The sequence below is a fragment of the Piliocolobus tephrosceles genome, unplaced genomic scaffold, assembly GCF_002776525.5.
Source record: "Piliocolobus tephrosceles isolate RC106 unplaced genomic scaffold, ASM277652v3 unscaffolded_108, whole genome shotgun sequence".
Classification (NCBI taxonomy): Eukaryota; Metazoa; Chordata; class Mammalia; order Primates; family Cercopithecidae; genus Piliocolobus; species Piliocolobus tephrosceles.
Genome location: NW_022291865.1, coordinates 1920401 through 1941957, shown reverse-complemented (window position 1 = coordinate 1941957; position 21557 = coordinate 1920401). Strand labels below are relative to the sequence as shown.

Here is a 21557-nt window from a genome sequence, read left to right as displayed (position 1 = left end):
AGTGCAGTGGCCGGATCTCAGCTCACTGCAAGCTCCGCCTCCCGGGTTTACGCCATTCTCCTGCCTCAGCCTCCGGAGTAGCTGGGACTACAGGCGCCCGCCACCGCGCCTGGCTAGTTTTTTTGTATTTTTTAGTAGAGACAGGGTTTCACCATGTTAGCCAGGATGGTCTCGATCTCCTGACCTCGTGATCCGCCTGTCTCGGCCTCCCAAAGTGCCGGGATTACAGGCTTGAGCCACTGTGCCCGGCCTCAAGTATTCTTAATTACTGTATTTACAACAGAATTTAAGACCTTGAAGGAATGTTAGATAGATCATCTAGAACTAGAACAAAAGTCTGAAAGAGTTATTTCAACACCAAATGTTAAGAATGTATTATCTCCAAACAGGGACAATTTGACTGCTTCTTTTCCTAACTGAATACCTTTTATTTCTTTATCCTGCCTGACTGCCCTGGCCAGAACTTCCAACACTATATTGAATAGGAGTGGTGAGAGAGGGCATCCCTGTCTTGTGCCAGTTTTCAAAGGAAATGCTTCCAGTTTTTGCCCATTCAGTATGATATTGACTGTGGGTTTGTCATAAATAGCTCTTATTATTTTGAGATATGTTCCATGAATACCAAATTTATTGAGAATTTTTAGCATGAAGGGCTGTTGAATTTTGTCAAAGGCCTTTTCTGCATCTATTGAGATAATCATGTGGTCTTTGTCTTTGGTTCTGTATATATGCTGGATTACGTTTATTGATTTGCGTATGTTGAACCAGCCTTGCATCCCAGGGATATTTAGAAAGCCCCATCGTCTCAGGCCCAAATCTCCTTAAGCTGGTAAGCAACTTCAGCAAAGTCTCAGGATACAAAATCAATGTGCAAAAATCACAAGCATTCCTATACACCAGTAACGGACAAACAGAGAGCCAAATCAGAATGAACTCCCATTCGCAATAGCTTCAAAGAGAATAAAATACTTAGGAATCCAACTTACAAGGGATGTAAAGGACCTCTTCAAGGAGAACTACAAACCACTGCTCAGTGAAATAAAAGAGGACACAAACAAATGGAAGAACATTCCATGCTCATGGATAGGAAGAATCAATATTGTGAAAATGGCCATACTGCCCAAGGTAATTTATAGATTCAATGCCATCCCCATTAAGCTACCAATGAGTTTCTTCACAGAATTGGAAAAAACTGCTTTAAAGTTCATATGGAACCAAAAAAGAGCCCGCATTGCCAAGACAATGCTAAGCCAAAAGAACAAAGCTGGAGGCATCATGCTGCTTGACTTCAAACTATACTACAAGGCTACAGTAACCAAAACAGCATGTTTTGGTACTGGTACCAAAACAGAGATATAGACCAATGGAACAGACCAGAGCCCTCAGAAATAATACCACACATCTACAGCCATCTGATCTTTGACAAACCTGAAAGAAACAAGACATGGGGAAAAGATTACCTATTTAATTAATACTGCTGAGAAAATTGGCTAGCCATAAGCAGAAAGCTGAAACTGGATCCTTTCCTTACTCCTTATACAAAAATTAATTCAAAATGGATTAGAGACTTAAATGTTAGACCTAAAACCATAAAAACTCTAGAAGAAAACCTAGGTAGTACCATTCAGGACTTAGGCGTGGGCAAGGACTTCATGTCTAAAACACCAAAAGCAATGGCAACAAAAGCCAAAATTGACAAATGGGATCTAATTAAACTAAAGAGCTTCTGCACAGCAAAAGAAACTACCATCAGAGTGAACAGGCAACCTACAGAATGGGAGAAAATTTTTGCAATCTACTCATCTGACAAAGGGCTAATATCCAGAACCTACAAAGAACTCAAACAAATTTACAAGAAAAAAACAACCCCATCAAAAAGTGGGCAAAGAGTATGAACAGACACTTCTCAAAAGAAGACATTCATGCAGCCAACAGACACATGAAAAAATGCTCATCATCACTCGCCATCAGAGAAATGCAAATCAAAACCACAATGAGATACCATCTCACACCAATTAGAATGGAAATCATTTAAAAATCAGGAAACAACAGGTGCTGGAGAGGATATGGAGAAATAGGAACACTTTTACACTGTTGGTGGGATTGTAAACTAGTTCAACCATTATGGAAAACAGTATGGCAATTCCTCAAGGATCTAGAACTAGATGTACCATATGACCCAGCCATCCCACTACTGGGTATATACCCAAAGGATTATAAATTATGCTACTACAAAGACACATGCACACGTATGTTTATTGCTGCACTATTCACAATAGCAAAGACTTGGAATCAACCCAAATGTCCATCAGTGGCAGACTGGATTAAGAAAATGTGGCACATATACACCATGGAATACTATGCAGCCATAAAAAGGATGAGTTTGTGTCCTTTGTAGGGACATGGATGCAGCTGGAAACCATCATTCTCAGCAAACGATACAAGAACAGAAAACGAAAAACTGCATGTTCTCACTCATAGGTGGGAATTGAACAATGAGATCACTTGGACACAGGAAGGGGAATATCACACACCAGGGCCTATTGTGGGGAGAGGGGAGGGGTAGCATTAGGAGATATACCTAATGTAAATGACGAGTTAATGGCTGCAGCACACCAATATGGCAGATGTATACATATGTAACAAACCTGCATGTTGTGCACATGTACCCTAGAACTTAAAGTATATATATAAAAAAAAGTGTATTATCTCTGAATAGTGGGATCATTTTTGTTTCTCACCATTTTCTGTTGTCTTTTTTTTTTTTTTTTGAGAGAGAATCTCCCTCTGTTATCCAGGCTGGAGTGCAGTGACACAATCTCGGCTCGCTGCAACCTCCGCCTCCCAGGTTCAAGTGATTCTTCTGCCCCAACCTCCCAAGTAGCTGGAACTATAGGCATGTGCCACCACACCCAGCTAATTTTTTGTATTTTTCGTAGAGACAGGGTTTCACCATGTTGGCCAGACTGGTCTTGAACTCCTGACCTCAGGTGATTCACTTGCCCTGGCCTCCGTAAGTTCTGGGTTTACAGGCATGAGCTACCATGCCCGGCCTGTCTTTTTTTTTTTTTTTTTCTTTGTTACTTTGAACATAATTATTTATATAATAAAACATAAGAATAATTCTCATAGTGAATACACAAATACCCTTGTCAGTAAAGATGTTATCTGTTACTGCATTTAGTAGCAGTTTTTCTAAAACGGAATAAAGTTTTCTAATATAATTCTTTTATTTTAACAATGGAGTTACAGACCCATAGAGATAAGTAATATTTAAAATACATTTAAACAGAATACATCATAAACATTTAAAGTTATTTTCCTTTTTGTTTGAGACAGTCTCAATCTGTCACCCAGGCTGGAGTGTGGTGGCACGGTCTTGGCCCACTGCAACCTCTGTGTTCCAGGTTCAAATGGTTCTCCTGCCTCAGTCTCCCAAGTAGCTGGAATTACAGGTGTGCACTACCACAACCAGCTAATTTTTGTATTTTTAGTAGAGATGGGGTTTCACCATCTTGGCCAGGCTAGTCTCGTATTTCTGACCTCAAGTGGTCCGCCCACCTCAGCCTCCCAAAGTGCTGAGATTACAGGCGTGAGCCACCACCACCAGCCTTAAAGCTATTTTCTGTTTTTGGAGACAGAGTCTCACTGTCTCCCAGGCTAGAGTGCAGTGGCGTGATCTTGGCTCACTGCAACCTCCACCTCCTGGGCTCAAGCAGTTCCCTTGTCTCAGCCTCCCAAGTAGCTGGGATTACAGACGCATGCCACCACTCCCGGCTAATTTTTGTGTTTTAGTAGAGGTGGGGTTTCACCATGTTGGCCAGGCTGGTCTTGAACTCCTGACCTCAGGTGAGCCGCCTGCCTTGGCCTCCCAAAGTGCTGGGTTTACAGGTGTGAGCCACCATGCCCGGCTGTTATTTTCTTCCTTTTTTTTTTTGATAGATTAACAAAAACTAATGTAGAATTTCTTTTCTGTGTGAAAATTTTAGTTTTTAATAGCAGTTTCAGTTTGTAATAGACATGCATGAAACTTTTCTGTAGGAAGGTATTAAGGGCCAAGGACTACATGTATTTTGTTGGATAAGTAACCTCCCTCTCAGTGGAATGATTTTCATATTTATTAAAAGAAAAAGAATGACACCAAGCCCTAACAAAACCTTCAAGATACGAGGAAAGAGTTTTAGTTATTATTATTTTATTTATTTATTTATTTTTTGAGACCAAGCCCAGTTCTGTTGCCCAGGCTGGGGCACAATGGTGCGATATCGGCTCACTGCAGCCTCTGCCTCCCAAGTTTGAGCTATTCTCCTGCCTCAGCTTCCCAAATAACTGGCATTACAGGCACCTGCCACCATGCCTGGCTAATTGTTATATTTTTTAGTAGAGACAGGGTTTCACCATGTTGGCCAGGCTGGTCTCTGAACTCCTGACCTCAAGTGATTTTCCCACATCAGCCTCCCAAAGTGCTGGGATTACAGGCATGAGCCACCACACCTGGCAAGAGTTTTAATTATTTCTTTTCTTCTTCTTCTTTTTTTTTTGGTGGCCGGGGAAAGAGTTTCACTCTTGTTGCCCAGGCTAGAACGTAGTGGCGCGCTCACTGCAGCCTCCACCTTCCAAGTTCAAATGATTCTCTTGTCTCAGCCTCCTGAGTAGCTAGGATTACAGGCACGTGCCCCCATGCTAGGCTAATTTTGTATTTTTTAAAGTAGAGATGGGGCTTCACCATGTTGGTCAGGCTGGTCTCGAACTCCTGACTCCAGGTCATCCGTGCCGCCTCGGCCTCCCAAAGTGCTGAGATTACAGGTGTGAGCCACCGCGCCTGGCCAGCTTTTCTTTAATTTAATGGTTTATGAGAGGGTTTTTGATATCAATTTTTTTTCAAGACAGCGTCTCGCTGTCTTGCCCCAGGTAGATGGAGTGCAGTGGTGTGATGTCGGCTGGCTTCAACCTCTACCTCCGTGGCTCAAGCAATCCTTCCACTTCAGCCTTCCAAGTAGCTGAGGCCTCTCAGTCTCCCAAAGTGCTGGGATTACAAGTGTGCACCACTGTGCTTGGCCAGTTGTTTTCTAGGAGGCCGAGGTGGGCAGATCGCTTTGAGTTCAGGAGTTTGAGACCAGCCTGGGCAACATGACGAAACCCCATCTCTACAAAAAAATACAAAAATTAGCTGGGCATGGGGGCACATGCCTGTAGTCCCAGCTACTTGGGAGGCTCAGGTGAGAGGATTGCTTGAGCCTGGGAAGTTGAGGCTGCAGTAAGCTATGATTGTGCCACTGCACTCTAGCCTGGGCAACAGAGTGAAACCTTGTCTCAGAAAAAGAAAATAAAATTATGGGTGTATAGTAGGTATATATATTTGTGAGGTACATGAGATATTTTGATACAGGCATATAATGCGTAGTAATCACATCAGGGTAGATGGGATATCCATCACCTCAGGCCTCCCAAAGTGCTGAGATTACAGGTATGAGCCACCATGCCCGGCGTGAATGATCTTTTTAACATGTTGAATTCGGTTTGCTGGTATTTTGTTGAAGATTTTTGCATCAATGTTCATCAGGGATATTGGCCTGTAGTTTTCTTTTTTGGATGTATCTTTGTGTGGTTTTGGTATCAGGGTAATACTGGCCTTGAAAGATGAGTTTGTAAGTATTCCCTTTTTCATTTTTTTGGAGTAGTTTTAGTAGGCTTGGCATTAGTTCTTCTTTAAATGTTTGGTAAAATTCAGCAGTGAAGCCATTGGGTTCTGGGCTTTTCTTTGCTGGAAGATTTTTATTACAGCTTCATTACTTGCTATTGTTCTATTCAGGTTTTGGATTTCTTCGTGGTTCAATTTTGGTAGATTGTATGTGTCTAGGAATTTATCCATTTTTTTCTAGGTTTTCCAGTTTATTGGTGTATAGTCATAGTAGTCTCTAACGGGCCTTTGGATTTCTGCAGTGTCAGTTGTAATGCTTCCTTTTTCATCTCTGATTTTATTTATGTGGGTCTTTTTTTCTTTGTCTAAAGGCTTATCAATTTTATCTTTTCAAAATACCAGCTTTTCAATTTATTGATCTTTTGCATTGCTTTTTTCATTTCAATTTCATTTATTTCTCTCTAATTTTTTCTTCTAATTTTGTGTTTGATTCGTTCTTGCTTTTCTAGTTCTTTTTCTTATTAAAAAAATAGAAATGAATTCTTGCTATATTGCAAGAGTTTATAGAGCTTGAGTCCAGGCTGGTCTTGAACTCCTGGGCTCAAGTGATCTTCTTGTCTTGGCCTTCCAAAGTGCTGGGATTACAGACATGGACCACCATGCCTGGCCACTTTTCTAGTTTTTAAGATGCATTGTTAGGTTATTTGACGTTTTTCTACTTTTTTTTATATAGATGCTTATTGCTGTAAACTTGTCTCTTAGTGGTACTTTCGCTGTATCCCATTTGTTTTGGTATGTTGTGTTTCCATATCTATTTGTTTCAAGAATTTTAGGCCAGGCATGGTGGCTTAAGACTGTAATCCTAGTACTTTGTGATGCCAAGGCGGGCAGACTACCTGAGCTCAGGAGTTAAAGACCAGCCTGTGAAACATGGTGAAACCCTGTCTCTATTAAAATACCAAAAGTTAGCCAGGCGTGGTGGTGCACACCAGTAGTCTCAGCTACTTGGGATACCGGGGCATGAGAATTGCTTGAACCCGGGAGGTGGAGGTTGCAGTGAGCTGAGATCACACCATTGTACTCTAGCCTGGGTGACAGAGTGAGATTCTGTCTCCAAAAAAAAAGAAATTTGAAAATTTTCTTCTTATGTTGTTCAGTGACCTACTGGTCATTCAGGAACATACTGTTTAATTTCCATGTGTGTATATAGTTTCCAAAATTCCTCTTGTTATTATTTCTAATTTTATTTCATTGTGGTCATAGAAGATACTTGATATGATTTCAACTTTTTTGAATTGTTTTATTATTTATTTTTTCCTTAACCCACCTTTCAGGAAGATTTTTTTTTTTTTAATTCTTTAAAACATGTTTTATGGCCTAACACATGGTCTATTCTTGAGAGTGATGCATGTGCTGAGGAGAAGAATGTGTATTCTGCAGCCATTGGTTAAAATGTTCCGTAAATATCTATTAGGTCCATTTGGTTTACAGTGCAGATTAAGTCCAACATTTCTTTGTTGATTTTCTGTCTGAATGATCTATCCAATGCTGAAAGTGGGGTGTTGAAATCTCCAGCTATTACTGTGTTGAGGTCTCTCTTTCTCTCTTTAGCTTTAATAATACTTGCTTTATTTATCTGGGTGATGCAGTGTTGGGTGCATATATATTTATAATTGTTACATCCTTTTGCTGAATTGACCCCTTTCTGATTATATAATGACCTTTGTCTCTTTTAAGTTTTTGTGTTGAAATCTATTTTGTCTGATACACATGTAGCTAATTCTGCTCTTTTTTGGTTTCCATTTGCATGGAGTATCTTTTTCTCTCCCTTTGTTTTCAGTGTATATGTGTATTCACAGGTGAAGTGTGTTTCCTGTAGGCAATAGATTGTTGGGTCTTGTTTTTTTTTTTTTTTGAGACGGAGTCTCGCTCTGTCGCCCAGGCTGGAGTACAGTGGCCGGATCTTAGCTCACTGCAAGCTCCGCCTCCCGGGTTTACGCCATTCTCCTGCCTCAGCCTCCCGAGTAGCTGGGACTACAGGCGCCCGCCACCTCGCCTGGCTAGTTTTTTTTTTTTTGTATTTTTTAGTAGAGACGGGGTTTCACCGTGTTAGCCAGGATGGTCTCGATCTCCTGACCTCGTGATCCACCCGTCTCGGCCTCCCAAAGTGCTGGGATTACAGGCTTGAGCCACCGCGCCCGGCCGGGTCTTGTTTTTTAAATCCATTTAGCTCTGTCTTTTGATTGGAGAGTTTAGTGCCTTTACATTCAATGTTATTATTGATGAGTAAGGACTTCTGCCATTTTGTTATTTCTTTTCTGGTTGTTTTGTGGTCTTTTCTTCCCTCTTTTTTCTTTCTGTCTTCCTGTTTTGTGAAGGTGGTTTTCTTTGGTGGCATGTTTTAATTTCTTTTTATTTTTTGTGTATCTTTTGTAGGTTTTTTGATTTGAGATTACCACGAGGCTTGCAAATAACCCATTTGTTTAAACTGATGACAACTTAACACTGATTATTAAAACAAATAAACAAACTAACAAAGAGAAAAATAATAAAAATGCCCTTAAGATCCAAGCTACTCAAGAGGCTGAGGCGAGATGATCCCTTGAGCCCAGGTGTTCAAAGCTGCAGTAAGCTATGATTGTGCCACTGTACTTCAGCCTAGCTGACAGGATAAGACCATGTCTCTTAAGAATAAATAAATAAATAAATGAAGGGCCAGGCACAGTGGCTCACACCTGTAATCCCAGCACTTTGGGAGGCTGAAGCACGTGGATCACTTGACCCCAGGAGTTCAAGACCAGCCTGGGCAACATGGGGAGACCTGTCTCTACAAAAATACAAAAAAATTAGCTGGGCATGGTGGTGCACACCTGCAGTTCCAGCTGCTCAGGAGACCAAGGTGGGGAGATCGTTTGAGCCCAAGAGGTCGAGGCTGTGGTAAGTCAAGATTGTGCCACTGCACTCCAGCCTGGGGGACAGAGCAAGACCCTGTCTCAAAAAAAAAAAAAAAAAAAGCAGAAAGTATAGTCTTGAGTTAGCAGCTCCTATCTTTGTCCCTAATTAAGTGTATTACCTTGTTTAATCTTCACAACAAACCTGTATTACAGATACAAAAATAAACATTTTATACCTAAAGAAACTGAAATTTACAGTTTAAGTAACTTGCCCAAGATCACACAGCTTTGAAGTGTAAGAACACACTACACTTTGGAATCATATCAGAGGAGTCACAGAATTGAGGGGAAAGTTGAAAAATGGGCAGGAAGACATGGGATACTAAGCAGCAGGGACCCCAGGCGGAACCATATTGCAGAATTGTCTGATTTGAGCACCACACTTGGCACTTCTACCACTGTATGTCTAGCAGGCAGTGCTATTGGATCCTTGATGCCAGTATGGACAATTTATTAACTATTCTTTATTTTTATGTCTTTCTTTCAAAATTCAAATGATATTTGGCTTGTCAAGTGACATGTAGTTGTTTGGCCCCATTTCTTTCTTTCTTTCTTTTTTTTTTGAGATGGAGTCTCTCTCTCCCAGGCTGGAATGCAATGGCACGATCTCAGCTCATTGCACTTCCACTTTCTGGGTTCAAGTGATTCTCCTACCTCCACTTCCCAAGTAGCTGGGATTATAGGTGCCCGCCACCATGCCCGGGAAATTTTTTGTATTTTTAGTAGAGACAGGGTTTCGCCATGTTGGCCAGGCTAGTCTCGAGCTCGTGACCTCAGGTGATCCACTCACCTCATCCTCCCAAAGTGCTGGAATTACAGGCATGAGCCACTGTATCCAGCCCTGTCTGGCCTCATTTCATGAGCTAGTGTTGTCCTAGGTGGAGAGGAATATCTGGCCTGTTTGGCTTCTGTAGTAGAGCATTGAGCTGTGCTTCCCACGGAGACCGACACAACCAAAGGTTCAAAGGAAGAGTATTTTGATGCTGGGCAACAATACAAAGGGTAAATGTCCGCCGTACCAGCCATGGGTATGCAGATGCCCACATAGCATTCTGCTGAAGACTGGCTGAACTAGGAAGCTGTGCCTTCCCCATAAAACTGGCTATTTTTTCCTGAGACCAGAGTCTGCCGAACTAGAGCTCAGTAGGACTTCCAAGCAGTATAACAAGTATAGGAGTTTTCACATGAGGACCTCTGCCTGTTTCTGATTCACTGAAGCAGGGGTAAATGACCAGCAGAACCAGCCAGCGCTTGGGGTCAATGTGAGGAGGGGGTGTATAGAAAATAAATGCACATGGAAAACACCTCCCTAACTTCTGGTCTTACTGATCTTCAGTGTGATATCCTAAGGCCCTGAATTTCTTTGTTATTGGGCAATATTTCACTGCAGCTTTACCTGATTAACCATATTAAACATTTCTTACGAGAGATACAGAATTATTTTGCTTGCATATCTTTGCTCTTCTACACTTTCTTTGCCTTAAGTTTAGAGACCATATTACTTTTGTATCTTCAGAGTCTAGTATTGTGTCTAGATACAGTAGGCAGTTAAAGAATTTGACGGGCTGAATGAATGAATTTTCCTTAGCTATCTTTTTATGAAGCTAAATTGATTCTTATGAAATGGTAGTGAATTAATAGTCATGGATGTTTGAAATATTTTTTAGATTAGAAAATAATTCTAAATCTGCTATGAGAAGAAGGACCACAGTGATGTTTCCTCTGCTTTTGTTGTTACAGGTTTTCCAGGATTTAGGGATGGAAGTACTGTCTGGAGTTGCCAAAGGCTATAACATGTGCCTTTTTGCTTATGGACAGACAGGCTCTGGGAAGACATATACCATGCTGGGGACCCCAGTGAGTATTACAATGAGATACAGTACTAATGCCACAGCAAGCCTGAACTTTGCATTGTCCTTACTACTGTGAGATAGAATATGATTTCTGTAGTTGGTCAACTTTAAAGAAGATTGAATGAGCCTTCCTCTGTTTTAAGAATGAGTTTTTCGGCTGGGCGCATTGGCTCATGCCTGTAATCCCAGCACTTTGGGAGGCCAAGGCGGGCGAATCACCTGAGGTTGGGAGTTCGAGACCAGCCTGACCAACATGGAGAAACCTCGTCTCTATTAAAAATACAAAAAAATTAGCTTGGCGTGCTGGCGCATGCCTGTAATCCCAGCTACTCGGGAGGCTGAGGCAGGAGAATCACGAATCACTTGAACCCGGGAGGCAGAGGTTGTGGTGAGCTGAGATCATGCCATTGCACTCCAGCCTGGGCAACAAGAGTGAAACTCCGTCTCAAAAAAAAAAAAAAAAAAAAAAAAAAAGAGTTTTTCAGGAAGGTAATTGGAAGGTAAACTTTGAATAATTAACCCCTTTTTATTAAACCCTGAAGAGCCTTAGAATTTTACAGCTCCCTTCAACAAAGCAGTTCTTGTCAGTCCTACTGAATTTCTTGTTATCTCCAGGTTCGTTATTTGAAGCTGTTTTGCACCTTTGTTGTGGACAAGACCTGGACTAAATCTTAAGTGCAGGCTAGAGCTGTGCAGAGATTTGATTATTGTGGCCAAGCTCCAAGCCTACATGTGTTAAATCTGTGTATTAGAAGAAAGCAGGAGAACTAGTTCCTGAGCCGGGGGCTTTCAAAAGTATATAGGATTTAATGAGAGCCTTCCTTTATCGCAGAAAATCAGGAGGGCAGAGTTCCTTAAGAATACCTTTTTGTTTTGGGTTTAGAAGTATCCTGGTCGGGGTGCCAGGTGCAGTGGTTTACACCTATAATCTCAACACTTTGGGGTAGCTGAGGCAGAAAGATCTCTTAAGCCCAGGAATTTGAGCCAACAGTCTGGGCAACATAGGGAGACCCTATCTCTATAAAAAATACAAAAATTAGCTGGGTGTGGGGGCACATGCCTGTGGTCCCAGCTACTTAGGAGGCTGAGGTGGGAGGATGGCTTCAGCCTGGGAGGTTGAGGTTGCAGTGATCAGCCATGATCTTGCCACTGTACTCCAGCCTGGACAACAGAGTAAGAGACCCTGTCTCAGCTGGGTGCGGTGGCTCATTCCTGTAATCCCAGCACATTGGGAGGCCGAGGTGGGCGGATCACAAGGTCAGGAGTTCAAGGCCAGCCTGGCCAATATGGTGAAACCAAGTCTCTACTAAAAATACAAAAATTAGCCAGATGTGGTGGCACGCACCTGTAATCCCAGCTATCTGGGAGGCTGAGGCATGAGAATCACTTGAACTCGGGAGGCTGAGGTTGCAGTAAGCTGAGATTGTACCATTGCTCTCCAACCTGGGCAATGGGGCGAGACTTCGTCTCAAAAAATAAAATAAATAAATAAATAAAATAAATAAATAAATAAATAATAAAGAGACCCTGTCTCTAAAAGTATATATATATCCTGTTAGGTGGGTAACAAATACTACACAGAAACATTCTACAGAACATGATTCCTCTTAGATGATTATCCCTGATGCCTTGGGCCTAGCTCATTGCTCACTTTGTCCTGTGTTTAGTGTGATTTCACAGTATTTGACATTAAAAGAATTGGGGCTGGCTGCGTTGGCTCACACCTGTAATCCCAGTACTTTGGGAGGCTGAGGCGGGTGGATCACCTGAGCTCAGGAGTTCGAGACCAGCCTGGCCAACATGGTGAAACCCTGTCTCTATTAAAAATACAAAAATTAGCCAGGTGTGATGTACTCCCAGCTACTCGGGAAGCTGAGGCAGGAGAATTGCTTGAACTCGGGAGATGGAGGTTGAAGTGAGCGGAGATTGTGCCATTGCACTCCAGCCTGGGCAACAAGAGTGAAACTCTATTTTAAACAAATAATAATTTAAAAAAAAGAAGAAATTGGCCACTAAACCAAAAATATAAAGCCCTTAACTGAGTACAAGTTAGCACTGGATGCGAGATGACAAAACTACCTCTTTCTAAATGTGTTTTTTTGTTGTTGTTGTTTTTGTTGTTTTGTTTTGTTTTTGAGATGGGGTCTCTGTTACCCAGGTTGGAGTGCAGTGGTGCAATCTCAGCTTACTGCAGCCTCTGCCTCCTGGGTTCAAGTGATCCTCCCACCTTAGTCTCCTGAGTCGCTGAGACCATAGGCACACGCCTCCATACCAGGCTATTTTTTTTTGTATTAGCCAGAGACAGGGTCTCCGCAAGTTGCCCAGGCTTGTCTCTAACTCCTGAGCTCAAGTGATCCACCCACCTCAGCCTCCCAAAGTGCTGGGATTACAGGGGTGAGCCACCACACCTGGTCTAAATGTGTATTTTGAATACTTACATACTCCAATCCCCAGGTGTAGGGAGTCTAGGAGGAACATTGGTAAAGTATTTTTATCCAAGAATAATGTAACCTTCGTTGCATAAAAGCAGGTAACTGGGTGTGCTGGCTTCTCTTTTCCTCCTTCTTTTTTTTTTTTTTTAAATCAGAGTCTTGCTCCAGGTGCAGAGTCTTGCACCCAGGTTGGAGTGCAGTAGCGTCATCTCAGCTCACTGTTAGCTCCACCTCCCTTGTTCACGCCATTCTCCTGCCTCAGCCTCCCGAGTAGCTGGGACTATAGGTGCCCGCCACCACGTCTGGCTAATTTTTTTTATATTTTAGTAGAGACGGGGTTTCATGTGTTAGCCGGGATGGTCTCGATCTCCTGACCTCGTGATCCGCCTGCCTCGGCCTCTCAAAGTGCTGGGATTACAGACGTGAGCCACCGCGCCCGGCCTCCTCTTTTCCTTCTTATGGTGATACATATGCCTGTCATCTGCTTATTTCTTCCATGAGTGTCTCTCGGAGCACTGGCACATAAAAGTCTTCTGTATTCTCCAGTGAAACTGCGTGAAGTGAAGAGACTAGCACAAGGAGTCCAGGCACCCATCCCCCGTGCTGAGGATGGTTCCTGGGTATTTGGTGGGGGAGAGCATCATCTTGAGTAAACAATAATGCTTTCCTTTCTTCTGTTCTCCAGGCCTCTGTTGGGCTGACACCACGGATATGTGAGGTATACACTGTCTTTTGGCTGGGTCCTCTCAAAGTAGGTCTCTGTACAGTTCCTACAATGAAACCCCAACCCTCTGGTTTGTGCAGGGTCTCTTCATCAGGCAGAAAGACTGTACCTCACTGCCTTCCTCCTGTAGGATAAAAGTAAGGTAAGAACCTACCAAGCTCCGGGACCTACAGTAGTTCTCCTTCCACTCCACATTCTACCGTGTTCAGCTGTCCTGTCTTTGCTTCTAGAGTCACCACAGGGATGGAGAAAAGCCACAGAAGAAATATCTTGCAGTACAAGAGCTGAGAAACATACTTAGGCCCTTGGTTGTTGAAAACTTAATTTCCTACCCATAAACTTAACAAGCACGTCTTTCCTTCTGTGGCCCAGCTGACCCTGGCTGTCAAGTAGCCCTTGAGATGCCTTCACAGAACAATAGAGCTCAAGGGTCATGTTTGAAACTCACTCAAGAAACAACCTCTGTGGCCGGGTGTTGTGAATCTGGGAGGCGGAGGTTGCAGTGAGCCGAGATTGTTCCACTGCACTCCAGCCTGTGAGATAGAGTGAGACTCTGTCTCAAAAATAAAAATACAATTAAAAAAAAACACTTTTGTATATGTATGGAGAGAGACTCAAGGGGGAACCTTGGCTTGATCAGTGCCTTAGAATGTTAGAGGTGGAGCTAGAACAGGAACTAAGACCTGATTTTTAGCTCAATGTTGTTTCTACTTTTTTTCAAAATATAATTATGTTGCCTTTTTCTACTTCTGTCTAGTTTTCTAGAAATCTATAATGAACGGGTGCGGGATCTGTTGAAGCAATCTGGTCAAAAAAAGCCCTATACCCTGCGGGTCAGGGAGCATCCAGAGATGGGGCCCTATGTACAAGGTGAGCTACTGTGGTCCTGGAGATCTGAAACCAAACTGAAGCCTGGGAAGCTCTCCTAATGTTAACTAATTCATTGAACATATGTGTAATGAACACTTATTGTGTGCCAACTACTGTACTAGACACTGAATATGTATTGACAAATAGAGAAGACGTGGTCCTGCCCTCAGGCAAGCTTACAATCTAGTGGGTGTGAGTCAGGAAACAAACAATTACAAGTAGTGATAAAGGCTAATAAATAAATAGATGTCAGTGGCAAAGAACATTGGAAAGTGTTGGTGACCCACCTTTATGGGGTGATCAGGAAGAGCTTCTCTGAGGAGGAAACATTTAAGCTGAGACCTGAAAGGAGTATAGTCATGTGAAGAATGATGTAACAAGGTGAGAAGTGTTTCAGGAAGAGGGAGTGGAATGGACTAGAGCCCTGGGAGAAGGCTTGGTGTTTTCAAGGGGCCAGTGTGGCTAAAGCATGGTGAATGAGAGGGAAAACTGTAGGGAATGTGGTGGGATCTTCAGGCGCCTGATATAGCAGAGCCTCTACTGGTTCCCTGGTAAACCAGTCCCCTTTCTCTTCCATTGGTGATGGTAGTCAGTAGGTAGGAGAGATAGGGCGAAGTCAGACATCAGACATGGAGTAGGATTTGATGTGTTTCCTAACCAAGTACTGATGTTTGGTGCTTGGTACCATCTGTCTTATATCATTAAGGTAGATCCTGCTATTAAGTAGCAATAGTTGGGTTCTTTTATGGGCGAAGTTTTTACCCTTCCAGGCCACTTATAAGAGTTAATACATCGTCCAGGTACAATGGCGTATGCCTGTAATCCCAGCACTTTGGGAGGCTGAGGTGGGTGAATTGTTGGAGGTCGGGAGTTCAAGACCAGCTTGGCCAACATGGGGAAACCTTGTCTCTACTAAAAATACAAAAGATTAGCTGGGTGTGGTGGCGCATACCTGTAATCCCAGCTACTCGGGAGGCTGAGGCAGGAGAATCGCTTAAACCCGGGAGGCAGAGGTTGCAATGAGTCGAGATTGCACAACTGCACTCCAGCCTGTGCGACAGAATGAGACTCCATCTCAGAAAAAAACAAAACAAAACAAAGTAATATATACATTTTTTGTTCCTATAGCAGTATGCTAGTTTATTTTTTATTTTTATTTTTAGCCACAAAGTCTTACTCTGTAGCCCAAGCTGGAATGCAGTGATGCAATCATAGCTTCCTGCAACCTGAACTCCTGGGCTCAAGTGATCCTTCCGCCCCAGTCTCCCAAGTAGCTAGGGCTACAGGCGTGCACCTAGGCAGCTAATTTTTAAATTTGCTGTAGAGATGGGATCTCACTATGTTGCCCAGGCTGGTCTTGAACTCCTGGCCTCAAGTGATCCTCCCACCTCAGCTTCCTAAAGTGCTAGGATTATAGATGTAAGCCAGTGTGCCTGGCTGTAGTATGCTAATTTAAATCCTGATAAGGAGCAGGACATGAACAATCAAGAGCTTCTGTTCTCTGGTCAGGGCATGGCAAATGGATGATATAATAGGTATGCCAGTGACTGATTCTGCTACCTGTGTCTTTCCCCAAATGTTTAATCATAAATGGCAGCTTAGAAACAACAACAAAAATACCATTTCCCTTGCTAGGAACCAGTTTAAGTTTGCTCTGTAAAACTCTGTAACCAGTTTAAGTTTGCTCTGTAAAACTCTGTGGGTATACATATCTGTGTAAAGCAATACTTTCAAGGCAGACCATGAGTCGATGCAGTGGTATCAAACTTCTCATCTTAAAAGTCTGTGTGGGCTGGGTCACGCCTGTAATCCCAACACTTTGGGAGGCTTAGGCAGTCAGATCACGAGGTCAGGAGATTGAGACCATCCTGGCCAACATGGTGAAACCCTGTCTCTACTAAAAATACAAAAAATTAGCGGGGCATGGTGGCACATACCTGTAGTCCCAGCTACTCGGGAGGCTGAGGCAGGAGAATTGCTTGAACCCAGGAGGCCGGAGGTTGCAGTGAGCCGAGATCGCTCAGCTGCATGCACTCCAGCCTGGTGACAGAGCAAGACTCTGTCTCAAAAAAATGTGTGTGTACGTGTGGGAGGAGTAACCAGAGGAGAACTCAGACATAGTTCAGATATCCGCGTTATACAGAAAACAATGAAATCTGGAGAAAGTTAAGGGTTGTTCCCAAAGTCACACAGCTAGAGTTGGGACAGAATTGAAACTGAGAAACTGGCACTGGACTGGAAGAGAGGAATGGAACAGAATCCTGAACATCAAGAGCCTAGAGAGAGGCCTAGGATCCTAGATTATTTGATTGGCACAGTGCCTGCAACCCAGAAAATATGATTCTTGCAAGGTCATACAGCTTGGGTCATATGTCCAACGTCAATGACAGGATCAGGACTCAAATCTCAGGGTTCATGGTGCAAAGTTCGGGACACTTTTGAATACCTTTATGGAGTGAACCCTTGAGGGGAAGGAGGTAAGAAATGCTAAATTCTAAACCAGTGAAAAATCTCTTAGATTCTGTGTCACAAGTTTCTTGAACCACTCTGAACATTCTTAAACCTTTACAAATACTGGTGGACATTTCTTAGTGAAGGAACCATGAGCTGAAATAGTATAGAACCCGCCTTGGAAGCTAGGACCCTGAGTAGTCACACTGAACTACGTTATTCCCATCACCACCCTCTGATGAGATCTTAGTAAACTTTTCTTTAAAAATGTTTTCTTTCTTTATTGATATATATATATATATATCTTATCTATCTGTCCGTCCATCTTTCTTAAGGCTCATCCATTCTGTGAATATGACTTTAAAGTGGAAAGTGGTTTCTAGCTTGAATATCTGTGTAAGCAATATCTGTGTAAAGCAATACTTTCAAGGCAGACCATGAGTCGATGCAGTGGTATCAAACTTCTCATCTCTGGATGCCCCCTGACCCGCAGGGTATAGGGCTTTTTTTGACCAGATTGCTTCAACAGATCCCGCACCCGTTCATTATAGATTTCTAGAAAACTAGACAGAAGTAGAAATTTATTGAGTACCTATAAGATGCCTATAGTATTCCGGGTGCCATGGGAAATATGAAAATATAAGCCCTTAAAGAACTTGCAGTTCCAGTTCAGAATTGTGAGATGGACCTTGATAGCTACCTAAATCCAAAGAAAGGAAAGGAGTAGCCTTTCCATTAAAAAGTTTATTAATTAGATGAGAGATTAAGTTGAAATCTGAAATGCACAACGGCCTGCCCAAAGCACACATAAGAGGCCAGTGGTTATAGGATCTAAACTGATACCTAAGTAAGACAAAGACAGTACTGTATTTTCACTGTGGTCTTTATTTTAATGTAAAGGTACAGGTGCAAACCAAGAGGTAGGTAGTTGGAACTTGAGAAAAATTCTGTATTTCCTATATACTCAATCTGTAAGTCACAGGAGTTTCCTCCCAACCCCAACTATTTAGTTCTTGTGCCTTTTTTTTTCTTGCCTTTCTGCATAAACTAGGACCTCTAGTACAATAGTAAATAAAAGTGGTAACAGTCTTGTTCTCAGAGGAAAGCTTCACCATTTTACCATTAAGTAATATATTTGCAATAGTGATTAGTTTTAAGAGATATTCTATCTGCTTCTTGAACTGTGGTGAAGGACCAGTTTTTTTTTTGTGGTAGTGTTTTGCTTTTGGATCAGAGTCTCACACTCTCACCCAGGCTGGAGTGCAGTGGCACAATTGTGACTCACTGCAGCCTCAAACTCCTGGTCTCAGGCAGTCCTCCTACCTCAGCCTCCCAAGTAGCTGATACTACAGACATGTGCCAGCTGTTTATTTTTTCTTTTAGAGATGGGGGTCTTGCTATGTTGCCCAGGCTAGAAGAGTCAGTTTTTTTTTTTTAATTCCAATCTTTGGCATACTAATACATTTATAAAATAAAATAAGGATGAATTACTAGAAAAATGAATGAAAGCAATGTCTTAATTACAAGCCCTGAATCTTCTTTACTAGATTCAACAGATATAAAATTACTTCATCAAAGTTACCCTTTTATTGTTTTTGATTTTGTTTTTCACTCTGTCACCCAGGCTGGAGTGCAGTGGTAGGATATTGGCTCACTGCAACCTCCGCCTCCTAGTTCCAGCAATTCTGCTGCCTCAGCCTCCTAAGTAGCTGGGATTACAGGCATGCACCACCATGCCTGGCTAATTTTTGTATTTTTAGTAGAGATGGGGTTTTACCTTATTGGTCAGGCTGGTCTTGAACTCCTGACCTCAGGTGATACACCCGCCTTGGCCTCCCAAAGTACTGGGATTACAGGCATGAGCCACTGCACCTGGTCTCTCATTTTTTTGTTTTGTTTTGTTTTGTTTTTTAAACAGAGTCTCCCTCTGTCACCAGGCTGGAGTACAGTGGCGTGATCTTGGGTCACTGCACCTCCGCCTCCTGGGTTCAAGCGATTCTCCTGCCTGAGCCTCCTGCGTAGCTGGGACTACAGATGTGCACTACCGCACCCAGCTAACTTTTGTCTTTTTAGTAGAGGTGAGGTTTCACCACGTTGGCCAAGATTGTGTCAAACTCCTGACCTCGTGATCCGCCTGCCTTGGCCTCCTCTTTTTTAGTATATTTATTTAGAGCTATAAATTTCCCTGTAAGCGTGACTTTAGCTGTATTGCACCAGTTTTAATGTGTAGTGTTTTCATCATTAATCAGTTTAAAAAATATATAATTTCCAACATGATTTCTTTTGACCCATGGGTTTAGAAGTGAGTTTCTTTATTTTTTAACACTCAGGGATTTTCTAGTTGTATTTTGGTTATAGGTATCTAGTTTAATAGTATTGAGTTCAAAGAACATGATGCTCCATATAATTTCACCTAAAACAACATGTATGCAGACATGCTTTGGATATATTGCAAGTTTGATTCCAGGCCACCACAAAGTGAGTATCACAATAAAGCAAAAATCAAAATAAAAACACAAATGTTTTCGTTTCCCAGTGCATATAAAAGTTATATTTATGCTATATTTTATTAAGTACAAAGTAGCATTATGTATTAAAAATGTACATACCTTAATTTAAAAATACTTTATTGCTAAAAAATGCTAGTGGTTACCTGAGCCTTCAGTGAGTCATAATCTCTTGGCTGGTGCAGGATTTTTCCTTAGTGATGATGGCTGCTGACTGATCAGGATACTGATTGCTCAAGGTTTGCATGGCTGTGGCAATTTCTTAAAACAACTTATGGAGTTTGTTACATAATTGACTCTTCCTTTCATGAAAACTTTTTCTGTAGTGTAAAATGCTGTTTGATAGCATTTTACTCACAGTAGAACTTATTTCAGAGTTGGAGTCAGTCCTCTCAAATCCTGACACTTCTTTATCAACTGAGTTTATGTAATATTCTGTTTCTTTTTTTTTTTTTGTCATTTCAACAATATTCACAGCATCTTCACCAGGAGTAGCTTCCATCTCAAGAAACCACTTTCTCTGCTCATCCATAGGAAGCAACCCATCCTGCATTCACATTTGATCCTGAGATTGGCAATTCAGTCACATCTTCAGGCTCCTCTTCTCGTTCTGCTTCTCTTGATAGTTCCACCACTCTGGAATTACTTCCTCCACCAAAGTCTTGAACCCCTTAAAGTCATTCATGAGGGTTGGAACCAACTTCTTCCAAGCACCTCAATGTTGATATTTTGAGCTCCTCTCATGAGTCATGAATGTCCTTAATGCCATCTAGAATGGTGAATTATTTCCAGAAAGTTTCCAGTAGACTTTGCCCAGATCCATCAGAGGAATCACTATGGCAGCTATAGGTTTATGAAATGTATTTCTTGGCCGGGCGCGGTGGCTCAAGCCTGTAATCCCAGCACTTTGGGAGGCCGAGACAGGCGGATCACGAGGTCAGGAGATCGAGACCATCCTGGCTAACACTGTGAAACCCCGTCTCTACTAAAAAATACAAAAAACTAGCTGGGCGAGGTGGCGGGCGCCTGTAGTCCCAGCTACTTGGGAGGCTGAGGCAGGAGAAGGGCGGGAACCCGGGAGGCGGAGCTTGCGGTGAGCTGAGATCCGGCCACTACACTCCAGCCTGGGCGACAGAGTGAGACTCCGTCTCAAAAAAAAAAGAAATTCTTAAATTATCAAAGTCGAAAGAACTCCTTGGTCCATGGGCCGTAGAACAGATGTTACGTTAGCAAGCATGAAACAACATTAGCCTTCTTGTACGTCTCCAAGAGAGCCCTTGGGTGACCAGGAACACTGTCAACGAGCAGTAATATTTTGAAAATAATCTTTTTTTCTGAGCAGTAGTTCTCAACAGTGAGCTTACTGTAAGCAGATGTGCTGTCATCCAGGCTTTATGGTTCCATTTCTAGGGCACAGGCAGAGTAGATTTAGCATGAATCTTAAGGGCCCTAGGATTTTTTTTTTTTGAGAGAGGGAGGGTCTTGCTCTATCACCCCATCTGGAGTGCAGTGGCGTGATCACAGCTCACTGCAGCCTCAACTTCCCAGGCTCATGTGATTCATTTTCCCACCCATGCGCTACCATAGCTGGCTAATTTTTTGTGTATTTTGTGGAGACAGGGTTTCACCATGTTGCCCAGGCTGGTCTTGAACTCGTGGGCTCAGGAGATCCACCTGCCTTGGCCTTCCGAAGTTCTGGGATTACAGCTGTAAGCCACCATGCCCAGCCTGGCCTTAGGATTTTCAGAGTGATAATGGCTTCAATTTAAAATCACCAGCGGCTGAGCGTGGTGGCTCATGCCTGTAATGCCAGCACTTTGGGAGGTTGAGCTGGGTGGATCACCTGAGATCAGGAGTTCGAGACTAGCCTGGCCAACATGGTGAAATTCCCATATCTACTAAGAATGCCAAAATTAGCCAGACGTGGTGGCGTGCACCTGTAATTCCAGCTACTCGGGAGGCTAAGGCAGGAGAATCACTTGAACCTGGGAAGCAGAGGTTGCAGTGAGCCAAGATTGTGCCACCGCACTCCAGCCTGGTGAACAAGAGTGAAACTCCATCTCAAATAATAGTAATCATAATAATAAAATAAAGTCACCAGCTACCTTAGCCCCTAACAGGAGAA

General features: G+C 42.6%; 1 protein-coding gene across 4 annotated transcripts in view; it reads left to right on the top strand.

Moving 5' to 3' along the window:
• The window catches only part of LOC113219526 (stAR-related lipid transfer protein 9), a 158823-nt gene that overhangs the window by 61087 nt on the left and 76179 nt on the right, over window positions 1–21557 (top strand). For 3 of the 4 annotated variants that reach the window (XM_026447878.1, XM_026447877.1, XM_026447875.1), the window contains 4 exons: window positions 10336–10452; window positions 13566–13598; window positions 13685–13746; window positions 14362–14474. In XM_026447878.1, coding sequence (XP_026303663.1) covers window positions 10336–10452; window positions 13566–13598; window positions 13685–13746; window positions 14362–14474 — 325 coding nt within the window. Of the gene's footprint in view, window positions 1–10335; window positions 10453–13565; window positions 13747–14361; window positions 14475–21557 lie in introns of those variants that run through there. The other variant, XM_026447879.1, reaches the window with a different exon arrangement.